The sequence below is a fragment of the Linepithema humile genome, chromosome 1, assembly GCF_040581485.1.
Source record: "Linepithema humile isolate Giens D197 chromosome 1, Lhum_UNIL_v1.0, whole genome shotgun sequence".
Taxonomy (NCBI): domain Eukaryota; kingdom Metazoa; phylum Arthropoda; class Insecta; order Hymenoptera; family Formicidae; genus Linepithema; species Linepithema humile.
The window spans coordinates 15,205,580-15,219,387 of NC_090128.1; the positions used below are offsets into that span (position 1 = coordinate 15,205,580).

The window sequence follows — 13,808 nt, forward strand, 5'->3', positions numbered from 1 at the left end:
TCTATGTACATTAATCCGGTTTCATTTGCACATACATTTCATATTCTTTATATATAAATTACATAAGGAAGTATATACATAAAATATATAATATACATAAATGTATATACATTGTATGTACTAAGTATATCTTAATGTTTTATGGGTATTACATATATTTAAAATTTTTTGGTCATAATCTTGAAAGAACCAGACGTTTTGCCCCTATCAGGTTTTCTTCAGTGTTACAATTATTAGAATAATAATTAATAAATATATACAAAAATTGGAATATACAAATTATTCAATTAATAATATTAATGTTAATTTAAGTTACATGAAATTTGTTTTATTTCAATTTCAGATTCTTGTCGTATTATACTGCCGTAATATTATTTTATAAGTAAAAAAATGCCTAAATGTAAAAGTAAACGTACTTTTTTTAGAAAAATTAAAAAAAATACAGATACGTGTTATGAACTTATAAAAGAAAATGTTAATACATATGCCGATATTGTTAATTTAACAGAAATTTACAAAATTAATTCTAGTGAACGTAATAGTTCTGATGAAATAAATAATAATTGTAATAATAGTAATAATAGTCAAAATGGTATCGCTAACAACAATTTTGTTGATGTTCTTACAAAAGATGAAAATGATAGTTTTAACAATTTCGATCAACCTTCTATTATTTCTAATAACTTTGATGTTAATATACAAAATAATAGTACAGAAAATAATTTTTTTCATAATTTACGTGAATGGGCAATTACATACAATGTGTCTCATGAGTCATTAAAGAAACTACTAAGTTTACTAAAAACAATACCTATGTGTTCAAATTTACCACATGATCCTAGAACTTTACTTGCAACACCTCGCAAAACATTTTCAAAAAATATAAAGCCAGGAATTTATGTACACTTTGGATTAAAATTAGCAATATAAGAATTAATTTCTAAAGTGGAAATTTCCACATTATTATCAATTGATTTACTAGTTAATATAGATGGATTACCTCTTAGTAAAAGTTCGAACAGTCAGATATATCCAATTTTATGTTCCTTATTTCAATATCCTTATAACGTATCTGTAATTGGTATTTATCATGGTTATGAAAAACCCTTCAATGCTAATGAATATCTCTCAGATTTTGTAAATGAAGCTACTGAACTAGTAAATAATGGTTTTGTGTTTCAAGGACAAGTTTTATCATTTACAATTAAAGGTTTTATTTGTGATGCTCCTGCAAAATCTTTTATAACTTATTGTAAAGGTCATTCCGGATTTTACTCTTGTACTAAATGCATACAAAAAGGTAAATATATAAAAGGTAGAGTCTCTTTTATTAAAAATAATGCAATAAAAAGAACAGATGATAGCTTTCGCCATAAATTGCAGCCAGAATATCATAATGGAGTATCTATTTTAGAAAATATACCTAATCTTGGAATGGTAACTAATTTTCCTTTAGAATACATGCATCTCATTTGTTTAGGCGTTGTTAAAAAACTTCTTTTAAATATATGGTTACATGGGAAACCTTCACATAAATTATCAAAAGAATATGCAAAAAAAATGTCTGATTTACTTTTATCGATAAAATGTTATGTACCAATTAAATTTGTTAGAAAAACGCGTTCATTGGATGAAGTAAAACGTTGGAAAGCAACCGAATTCAGATTCTTTTTATTATATAGCGGACCACTAGTTTTACAAAATTTAATATCTGACAAAAAATATTTACATTTTCTTACTTTACATATTGCAATTAGAATTTTAGTTTCTACAGATTTATACCAAACATATAATGAATTTGCAAATAGTTTATTGCTATATTTCATTGATCAAATAAAAGTTATTTATGGTTATGAATATATTTCTCATAATGTGCATGGATTAGCACACATAGTGGAAGATACTAAGATCTATGGAACATTAGATTCGTTTAGTGCGTTTCCGTTTGAAAATTGTTTGCAAGTTTTGAAGAAGTTGATAAAAAAGCCAAACCAATCATTAGCTCAAATTGCACGTCGTTTGCATGAAAAAGATTATATACTATCAATATATGATATAAAAGAAAACAAAATATCGTTCAGCACAGAGCATAACGAAGGACCTTTACCATCAAATAACTTTGAAAAAGAATATAAGAATTGTACATTTAAACACTTAAAATTTAGTACAAACGTCGGAAACAAATGTTGTTTATTAAACGATAACTCTGTAATACTTATTGATAATTTCGCTTCACGCAACAATAATTATTATATTATCGGTAGAAAATTTGAAAATGTTTGTAATTTTTTTAATAAGCTGTGTCAGTCTTCGCGATTAAATATTTATTCTGTAGATACTCTTGGTTCTATTTCATTTTGGTTAGTAAATGATATTAATAAAAAACTTGTTATTTTTCCAAATAATAACGGTTTTGTTGTTTTTCCTCTTCTTCATGTTTAAATATTATGTACACGTTATAAAATTGATTGTGTTTTTTTATTTTAACAATACTTATATGGCTTTTAATGGGTTTATTTCTGTGAATGTATAAAATAGATTAATACAAAATAAAATATTTTGATTTTTTATTTAAAAAATATGTTTAAAAGGAATAAAATAAAATTGTCTCAGAGGATTTAATCTTAATAAAACTTTCAAAATCATGGAATGGATGATAATTCATTTCCTTGATGATAATGTTGTTGAGGCTATACCATCTGCTTGGGTATTTGACGACATTTGTTATTGGCCACCTTTTAAAGGATCAAAATTAACGCAAGCCATATCATCGTGTATGCCACCAACATTTGGTGAATGGAATATGTGTAAAATACGACAATTAGCAAATGGAAAAAAATATTGTAAGTTTGTAGAGTATTAAATTTGGAAGAATTTTATTAGATTTTATTGCAATATTTTGTTTTAACTTATTAACTTATTATATTTAACTTTATATATACCTGTTTAATTTTTCAGACAATTTGCTAAAAGCTAAAGCAAAGTGCGCAAAAGCAGAGGATACGTCGGATCTTAATTCAGATTTAGAAGGTAAAAGACAAATAAAAAGGAAACGATTTTTTGATGAAAAAGATTCAGAAGATGATATTGCTCAGTCTGATAGTAATCCTACTCTCCAATATAACATTTCGTTAGGTACCACACAAAACAGTAAAAGCCTTATTCATTTTTTAATTTGTTATGAAATATTATATTTTATTTTGACGATAAATAGAATGTTTCGTCCAATTATCATTTTAAATTCTAAAATGTATTTAGGTGGTAAATATTTTTTGTAAAAGCTGTTTGTCTCTTCAATCAAAATTTCTGTCATATATTTTTTACAAAATTGCATTGTTTTAAACATTATATTTTATTAAATTTTAAAATAAATTTTAAATATTGTTCAAATATTGTTTAATTTGTTCTATATAAACCACGTTCTACAATAAATGTACCGCGTTTAAATGAGTTTTTTTAAATATTGAACATATTGTCATAAATAATAAAAATTAAAAAATATTATATCTACAAAATACTAATAAATTGAGTACGAAAAAATAAATAATTTTACACAATTTTTTTTATGTTTTATTTTTATTATTTGTCTATATATATTTCAATTTATACATATTAAAATTAATAAAAATTTTATTTCTGTGAATAAATGAAAAATTGGTACTGTTTATGTAATAATGTAAAAGATGTAAAGAAACTAGTTTACAAAATTTAAGTCAATAGTTTACTAATCTTTAAAGTGCTCTAAAATTTATACATATAATCTATAATCATTATTAAAATTAATTACATATTTTTAGGGAGCAAAGTAAACAGTGATATTTCTGAAAGTTCAAGTGACTATGAACATGATGATACACAATTGAATAAAACATTGCCTCCTTCACCTAAACATGATACACAATTGAATAGAACATTGCCTTCTTCATCTAAAGGTAAAATTAAAAAAATTAATCAATATTATATATATAATAAATATTATATATATAATATTGATTAATTTTTTTAAAATATATATATATATATATATATATATATATATATTAATTAGTATTTTGTAAGCATTGTTTTATACTTTAAAATTTAATAAACTTTAATAAAAAAAGTACAATTTTAACTTTTACAGTTGGCATAAAATCGCAATCAATTTCATTTACAAATGAATCTGTGCTTAAATCTGCTACAGGAAAACATAATAAAAAAGAAAATCGTGTATTACCTACTACGATTATTTACAATAAGTGTTCATCTCAAACTATAACACCAACTGATAATAATTTATTTGGTAATATTTATATTTGTATTATATATTCTATTTTTATTTTTCCTAAAAAATACTTCTACGTAAAATATATTTTTTTTTTAATGTATTATAATAATGATCGATGAAGTAAATGTTTGCTATAAATCTATAAATCTATAGAAATAGATATTAATTAATGTATATTAATAAAAAATATCTTATGTGTTTCAGATGATAATTTCAAAAAACAAGTATTACGACAATTACAAATAATTAATCTGAGACAACAACAAATTACAGAGGATCTCAGCGTTTTGTTAACAAAAGCAAATTCTGAGAAAGATGAACTAATTTTATCAAATAAAAATTCTATATTTAACAATTATAATTTTCCTTTAAAGGAAGTACAAGAATTGGAGGCGTTAGAAGAATTTTTAATCCACGACAACAATTTCAAAACTTTTGTACGTAAATTTATGTAATACATTTTTTATTGTATTTATAGTTTGTATAAAATTATTTTTTTATTTTAGATTAAAGAAATTATGCAAATTGGAGGAGTATCGTACAAACATATGATAAAACGCCTACTGACAAGGATAATGTCTGATGACTTATCTAACAATAAGACATATAGTTACATAGGTTTTAAAAGAAAACGTAATTTTTCAATTCTTCGGACTTGCTCAGCAATAGTAATTGCTACACAAAAAACACATGATTGTTCTGAAGCAATGATAGAGACTGTTATAAAATATTGGCTTGTAAAATCAACGGAACGACAGAAAAAATCAAGGAAAGAAAAATAAGACATTCTATTCCAAGTAAATGGAAAAATTTTATTTTAATATTATAATTAAGTATTATTGAGTATTATTTTAAGTATTAAATTAAGTATTATTTTGAGTTAAGATAAAAAAGAAAAATTATTTTTATTTCTTTTGTGCAACAACAATTACTTAATATTAGGAAGTTCTTCGTTTTATTTAAAAAGTATAATTTACTTATACAGTTGTTGTCTAATTCATTGCTTAAAGTTAGTATATTGTGCAATGTCTTTTTTATTTTATAGAATGTTAATTAATGATTAAGAAATGCATAAAGCTTTATTTTATTTATAACACTGTTTTTATGATAATTAATATTTTAAATTAAAAATAGAAAAGTTTTGTAATTATATTTCATTTGCTTTATAAAATATGTTTATAAAATATTAATGTTTAAAACGTTTTGAAATTTATACTTTATGTATAAAATTTTTTGAAATAATAAAAAATTAGGTTTAATTACATTTATGTATTTATTACTTAAATATGAACCTTTCGGCCTAATATATGTATATATATTCAAATAATTACAGTTGTTTTAAGAAACATTAAGTTGTTCATTTTCAGACAGTTAAATATATTTTTATGCAACATTCAATATCTTATAAATATGAATTATTTTCAAAGGAAAATAAATCCATTTTACTTTTTTACAAAGAAGATAAAAATTAGTTAAAATTATTTACAATGCATGAAAAATATTTAAGTGTTAAAATTAAGAAACTGATAATATCAGTTAATAGGTAATATTAACATTATAACAATTTCTCAAGTTATACTGTTTCTTTCTTTGGATTAAATAAAAGATGAAATAGATCGCTTTTAAAAATAATAAAACTCACATGTTAATAGATTATTGAATGTTGTAAAAAAATACATGAATGATATATAGAATATTCTGTACAATATACTACGCACGTTCATATAGTACATAAAGTATTTTAAAGAATATTTGCAAAATATTCTATAAATATACACAAAATATTCTATAGAATATTTGGTAGATTATTCTATTCACATTTAAAAAATATTTATAATAGTGCCATTCGAATGTTCTATAAACATACGATAAATATATAAGAATGTTTTATGGAATATTCGAAATATTCTTGAAGAATATTTATAAAATGTTTATAGGAGTATTTAGTGCTATCTGGGAACTTAAGAAAACTTCTACAACCCCAGTTGACGTTAAATTCAGCAGTAAATTTGTGAAAATGGCATTTCAATTAACAATATCAATAGTGATGCATGTACTTGCATGTATATCATCTGTCTTTTGCCTTTTTTCGTAGCCGCCAAAAAAGATAATTTACTATAAAACACACTTGAGAAAATGTTTAACTGCGTAACTGCTGCAATTGAATAAGCAGTGATTCAAAGCAAACGCATCACACCGATGGTTTAGTACAAACGGTGTCAGACGTCAGATAACAGACGTAACACGATACAAGCAATTATTGTAACGATATAAACTGATATGATTATATGACCTTATTTGTCTTTTCGCTCGGAGTGGAAATAAAAAAAGTATTGTAAAGAACGAGTGATAACACAAATGTATGCATGCATATCTTGACAAATGTTTGTAAACTACGACAGTATTATAATTATAATTACTTGCTACTCAAAGTAAAATATATGTAGTATGTAGTATTATAATATTTCCATTATATGTTTACGTGTGGCAAGCAATAGAAACTTTGAAGTGTCCGGCTATTATCTATTGACTTCGGCTGAGCAAGAAGAATCCCAGATAGCACCGAATTCCATGAATGTTTATATATGATTCCAATGTTCCTTCTCAGGTATATTTGCATAGATGTTCCTTGACCTTTTCTGAAATGTTCTGAATATTCCATAAACATTCACACGGTATGTCTAGTGAATATTTGTATCAAATGTTCCTTGAGTGTCCATGGAATATTCTCAATGTTCTGTAAATATTCGCATAGAATGTACGTGGAGTATTCACATAGATTGTTTCTATGAATATACATAGTATGTTCTAGGAATGCTTACTGTGCCACGTGGTTTTCAAGCATGTGCCCGGTAAAAAATTTCTCATACATAATTAGACAAAAATAGTACATAATCTAATTATACAAAATTATATACCGAATTTGTCCATACATAAATAAATACACCTATATATAAATAAATATGAATATATATATTTATATATGATTATATAAAAGTGTGTATGAGTAAATATACATTTTCTTGTTTTGTTTTGTTGTGTTTTTATTGCGCAAACATAAAGTACATAATCATACATACATCACATCATATATGTATATATATACCCATACAGCACACAAAGATTGCATACACATTGCATCAATCTTTCATCGCAATGTTGCAATATTGCAAATTCACTGCAAAATGTTGTTGCATCATTGCTGTGGGATTGTAGCAACGTTAAAATGTCCGCTTTTAGGAAGATTGTAACGAAATATTACAGTAATATTGCAATGTAATGAATTTGCAATAATGCATTGTTATTGCAATCTTAGAATAATGTTGTATATATTTTTATTTATTCGGACATTTATCTGTCCGATTTTTGAACAATCAGTTCAATATCTGAATTCCCTGTGTTGAGGTCGTATCAGAAAAATTAAACTGATAAAAATAATTACTATGTCTTTAATCTTACTAGCCATTCTTTGCAAGTTTCATATAATCATCATGACTAAAACTTAAATACGAGATAGATTTTGCAACGCGCGTCGCATAGCGGTAAACGAACGAGCGATTACCGAATATTGCTATTGCAATGTTGTGCGAATGTTGCTGTCACATTCTCATGAAATATTACAATTACAGGTTAACAACAATAATGTCTCAACAATATTACACTGCAACTTGCAAGATTGTAACATTGCTGCAATGTAATTGCAATGTTCTGTGCTGTATGGCAGTAAGAGTGACTTGATGAAGTCCTTTCTTAAAAATCTCTTCTTTAAATACCCCAAGCACTAATTTTCGAACTATTTGTATCACTCATAAAATGTATTTATATTTCATGTTATTTATTTTTCTCATATTATTTAGAAATACAATAAATAACATATATCTCTTATAAATGTAAAATAGTGTTTTTTTATTTTATTTTGTTTATATTCCTCTCTTGTATGCACGCGCGCGATAAGAAAAAGGTATAGAAACTTTTAGAAAAGTAAAATATTTCTAAATCAAGGCATTAAGTGAAATTAAGGAAAAAGTGACACAATTAGTCAGAATTTCTTGTTTATACAAAATCATATACAATTGCGTATGACTATATCTGAAATTTGCTTCTTACTTATATATGTTTATACATGATGCAAGACTTATACATAATCATATATTAGACTAACAGAGATTCATATATAATTATATATAAAATATTGTGGACATTATATATAAGTATGTATAAAAAGTACTTACATGTAATTCTATATTGCAGTCGCTCCATTTATATATGTATATATACAAAGCGCGGCAGAGCGGTGGGAGGGACGCTCTCTTGGCTAGCTATGCACACTACACACGAGCGGCGCGTGACATAGCGATTCCCACCGCTCTGCCGCGCTTTGTATTATGTTATGCTGGGTGGGTCCTACTCGCCGCGCGCTTGGCGCTCGGGGAATACTTGAGCGGATTGGCGGATCTTTATTAATTATTTTTTAATTAATTATTGGAAATTTCGCAAAGTGGTAAAGGACTTACTTATTCAGTTTGACCCGCTCTATCTGTACACGATGGTTGAGCCGCAAACTTTGGGACACCCTGTATATGAGAAATTTTTTACCGGGTGCAGTATACCATAAACACAGTATGGCGATAAACAAATAAAAAAACTAGGCTTCCAATGCTACATGGTCGTTACTTAACTTGAATCGTCAATTATCTTTTTAGAAAGAATAAAGAAAGAATTATAACAAACATTATTTTTTTCAATTATGTAATATTGGATTATATAAGTGTATAATGCAGCAATTAAATAGGTACATATATTTAATAATTTTGCTGTACGTAAAACAGAAAAATTTGTGTATTACTTTCAACATTATATTCACTGAACATAATTATACTTAAATAATATTCAAATTTATATTTAATAATTACAGAAATATAAATAAAAAATACATAATTAATTTTTATTAACATTTATCTAAATTACATTTATAAATTAGATTCCGCAGAAATATGCTAAAACGTAAACGTATCAATTTCAATTTCTATAAAAAAGTTTCTCATAGTATGAATAGATGTCTTGAATTGGTAAATAAAATATTTACGATTTCTCCTTCGATTCCGAACATACTTTACGCAACTCTATTGCGTCAACATCAAATGGAGAGGAGACACATGTGGAACATTGTCTAGATGATGCTTTTCATCATGATTATGATGACGCTGTTCCTGATTACAAATCTACTGATATAGATAGTGTTAATGATGAAGATATTGCAACGGCAAATAGCGGTGCTGGAAAATAGACTTTTAATTAACCTGCATTCATTAATAATGATTTGTCATGTACCAAAACAATACTACAAGGAAATTGTTACTTTTGCTAAAAACCTTAGAAAGAACCTTAGAAACCCTCTTCAGGATACTCATTTATCCAGTGATCCCAGATCGCTATTGACTTCACCTAGACAGACAACTTTCAAAGTCGTCGAACCAGGCTTGTACTTGTAAGAATCTCTTATGATAAAGTAGATAACGGCGGATTAATTAGTTTCTATTTTATGTATAAAGGCGCTAGCCTATGTCGTATATGCGCAAAGCGCTCCGGCGTCGCCGGGAGGGAACGGATTTTCAGAATGTTCGAGAAAGAACGAGAACGTTCTTTCGAAAAAGAGGGCCCGAACAGGCAACGAGGCTTTTTGGCTCTGATCAGTAGAGAGATAAAGTCAGTCAATTTATACAAGTGAGTGTTTCCAACGACGAGAGGGACTTCGTCAAAGAGACATCATTTTCCAATTGCAAAGAGGGACTTTTGCAGAATTTTAATTAACAAGCAAAGAGGGACTTTTGCAAGTTAAAATTATTTGCCGAGAAGGACTTTGGCTAATTTTTAAGTTTGGTTACGTGTCGCCGGAAAGCACGGTTAAGATAAGTGCATTATTCAGACATTTATTTATCGCTTTATCACATTCTTTATTTAATCAATTATTCGTTAATTATATCTTGTTAATAAATTACTGTTACGTTAAAACGTTCTATCTCTATCCTGACATAAACGGACCTTACATACTCGCACCTTGAATTATCAAATGCAGTCAAAAAGTTGTGTTCGTTGATAGGAAAATTTTTTAATAAAATAGTATTGTTAGTGAATATTAATGGTTTGCCTCTCAGTAAAAGTTCTGGTAGTTAAATATATGTTATTAATGGATGGGAAGGCTCAATGGCTGTCCACTTTTGGCAGCCCCCCACAAAAAATTTTTTTTTTGCTAAATTAAAAAAGCGCAAAATTTTTTCTTTGTAGATTTGGTGAGGGCATAATTAGCGCATAATTTATATAACTATTTATATAACTTTTTTATTGAATTGGCGCAAAGTAGGACGTGGGCTAGCTGGGCAGACATTCATTACTTCCCATTATGAGGATTTCTTACTGAGATTGATGTGAATTTCTTGTTCTGCAGTGTCTTATTCCCCGTGCTAGGAGACAGTGTTTTAACTGACGAGTGACTGGACAGTAATTTTATGAAAGAATATGTCAAAATTTTATATAAGCAAAAAAACAGATATAGTGCTTATTAAATAATACGCATAAAATTGTAAAATTAAAATTACAAGGTTCTAATAATATAATACGAAGATCAATCAAATATAAACCAAACTTTTTTTCTTATCGCTGAACGAGCTAACGTTCGCGACTGAGATCGAGTGGAGGATATTAATGGACGTATCTAGACTACCTTCTTGCCGCGCACATCACCTTGCATTCGTTTGTTTATTAATTAACACGATGAACGAGCAAGCAGTACCTAGTGGCGTTGTGCAACGCATTATCAAGTTCTTCACTTTTAGAGAACCGGCAACTATGGCTCTGAATCTGCACGATAGCTATATACAGGGTGTTTCATAATGTCCGTGCCAACGCTCGTGTGCGAATAGAGTGCGGTAAACTGAATAGAAAAGTCCTTTACCGTTTTGCAATTTTCGCAATAGTAATTGAGATATTAATTAAAAGGGATTGACGAATAATCGCGCGTTGCGCGTAGCTAGATCGTGGGCTGTACACTCTAATAGCGTTTTCGAATAAACGGGGTTTGAACGATCTAGGGTTGATCAATCACTATTTTACTATAAATGCAAGTCTTTCATTGGTGGAGAGGTTGCAATGACGTCATTAACCAATCTTGGGTCGTTCAAATCCTGTATAATCGAAAACGCTATAAACGTGACAACAACGAGGATCGCATGGCAACGAAAAATAACACGTAGCGAGAGCAGGAGTGATATGCGTTGTTATTTTTCATTGCCATGCGATTCTCATTGCTGTCACGCCTAGAGCGTACAGCCTACGATCAACGCGCGATTATTCGTCAATCCCTTTTAATTAATATCTCAATTACTATTGCGAAAATTGCAAAACGGTAAAGGACTTTTCTATTTAGTTTACCGCACTCTATCCGTACACGAGCGTTGGCACGGACATTATGAAACACCCTGTATAAGACGTACTTTATATATGTATACAAGTTTTGGGTATCAAATAAACATGATTTCAAGAAAAAAAGTGCCATGTAAAGACTTGCGTCCTCGGTCGGTTTCACGTTTTCGTTCGTTAAAAACTTGATTATAATAAATAAATGTGAGGTGATGTGCAAAGAGGGAGTTTAAACCATTAGTCCATTAATATCTCCATTCGATCTTAGCCGCGAACGTTAGCTAAGTTAAGAAAATTAAATCGGTAAGCAAAATTCATGAAAGATTTACCAAAATTTTTTAATCTAACAAGGAATAATTTTAAATAATTTACGTGATTATTTCAATATTTATTTGCTAAAATTACAGCATTTTGATTTTTTTAAGTAAATATTTATGAAGTAAATTCTACTTTATGAGATAAAGTAAAGAAGTATAAATAAAAATGTAATATTTATTATCCATACTCTGTTTTAATGATGTAACTGATGTACGATATCGATTTTATCTCGAAAAAGATATTATTGCAGTAGTTTTAAGCAGAAAACTGTTATCAAAGAAGACTAAATTAATATTTACATAATAAACAAATAACATAAATCTATATTTGTATTTTTGGAACAGTGCGCTGTACTAAAGAAATTTGATTTTAAATTAATTGAATTGTCAATTAAAGGTTTGTAATATTATTCAAGATAAAAAATTCAGAAGTTTTTGTATTACTCTACTAATAAAATCTGATTAATTGCATATTTATATTTTTCTAGTGTATTTTCAACATGTGTATATCAAAACCCGTTATTTAAATTTCTGCTTTATACATATAATTATGACGATTATTTTCAATTCAATTCTCTGCGAGAGAATGTAGTCGTGCTTTTTTCTTAAAAATAAAATATTAATTTTTACTGTTTATTCCCACATTTTTTAAACACATATTTTGGATTTTAGATCTTATCGACTACTTGTACCGTCCCTGCGTCACGTGTTTTACATGAAACACTTAGAGACCATAGATATGACCAACCAGCAGAACGTCATGCCGATCAAAGTCAACATGAGTTTTAACGTTTGATGGCACCAATATAATCTGCAATATCAATAATCCACAAACTAAGGTATTGTTGCGTCCTCGCCGTTTTGATTTTTGTCGCCCGATATCGCGTTTGACAGCTGATAAAACCGCGATCGATATATTGATTTGCGGAGTTAATAAAAGAGGATAGTTGCTAAGAAATAGTAAATGTTTAACAGTTACTAGGATATTGTAAATAAACAAGTTGTTGCTAAGAGAATGTAAACAAGGAAACAGATGTCAAATTTTCGGGAGCTGCAGAAAAGTGCGGACGCGTTTCTGCTAGCTCAGCGGTATACGGTTTAAACGGGATTGTTCTGTGTTATTCTGTTCAGTGTTGAGTGAAATAAAGTTTCTGTTGTGTTTTAAAAAGTGTTCTTTCTTTCGTGCGTGCCGATTGAGACGGAAAGACCGTTCGCGGGCGCAACAGTATATATTTTTTTAATTGGATAATAAAGGGTTAAATAAAGAGTACTATATTTAATATTACTTCCTATTTATGAAGAAACGCAGTAAAATAAAGTTTTATATATGGTTTAAATTTTGTTCAAATTGGACATTAAAAATTTTGTAATATTTTTACTGAACTAATTTTTGTCATAATTGGGATTTGGAAATAAATGTATATAAATTTTCATAAAAGCAAATAAAAACTTAACGATTATTTTTTAGTTTGTTATCGAGTATATGAGTAAAGAAAAACTTTCGCGTAGTTTTTTGAAAAATTTTGAAAATGTCATACTTTTGCCAGTCAGCGCGTGTTTGCGGCAGAGTGTCCAAGGGATCCTTATTGAGATTCACTCTGAATCCTCGTATGTACATCTTGAAGGGAGGGTCTCAACTGCCTACATTCCCATTTGCCAACTGCTTCGTTTGCCCATGTCGGTCAACCGTCGACGCTCTCACCCGCTACCGCGCATGGCGCGCACATATGAGTCATTTAGACTCCGCATACTTACCGATAATGAATCGAGCCGGCGTCATTAGCATACTGGCGGTTAAAGAAATAAGA

At 28.2% G+C, this 13,808-nt stretch overlaps 1 protein-coding gene across 1 annotated transcript; it reads left to right on the plus strand.

The window, feature by feature from the left end:
- Positions 1-1,796: 1,796 nt before the first annotated feature.
- LOC136997424 (uncharacterized) lies at positions 1,797-9,512 on the plus strand. Its single transcript, XM_067348161.1, has 6 exons — positions 1,797-2,843; positions 2,959-3,274; positions 3,798-3,805; positions 4,124-4,282; positions 4,472-4,704; positions 4,774-9,512. The coding sequence occupies exons 1-6, from the start codon at positions 2,645-2,647 to the stop codon at positions 5,047-5,049; spliced, it is 1,191 nt and encodes a 396-aa protein (XP_067204262.1). The 5' UTR covers positions 1,797-2,644; the 3' UTR covers positions 5,050-9,512.
- The last annotated feature ends 4,296 nt before the right edge of the window (positions 9,513-13,808 follow it).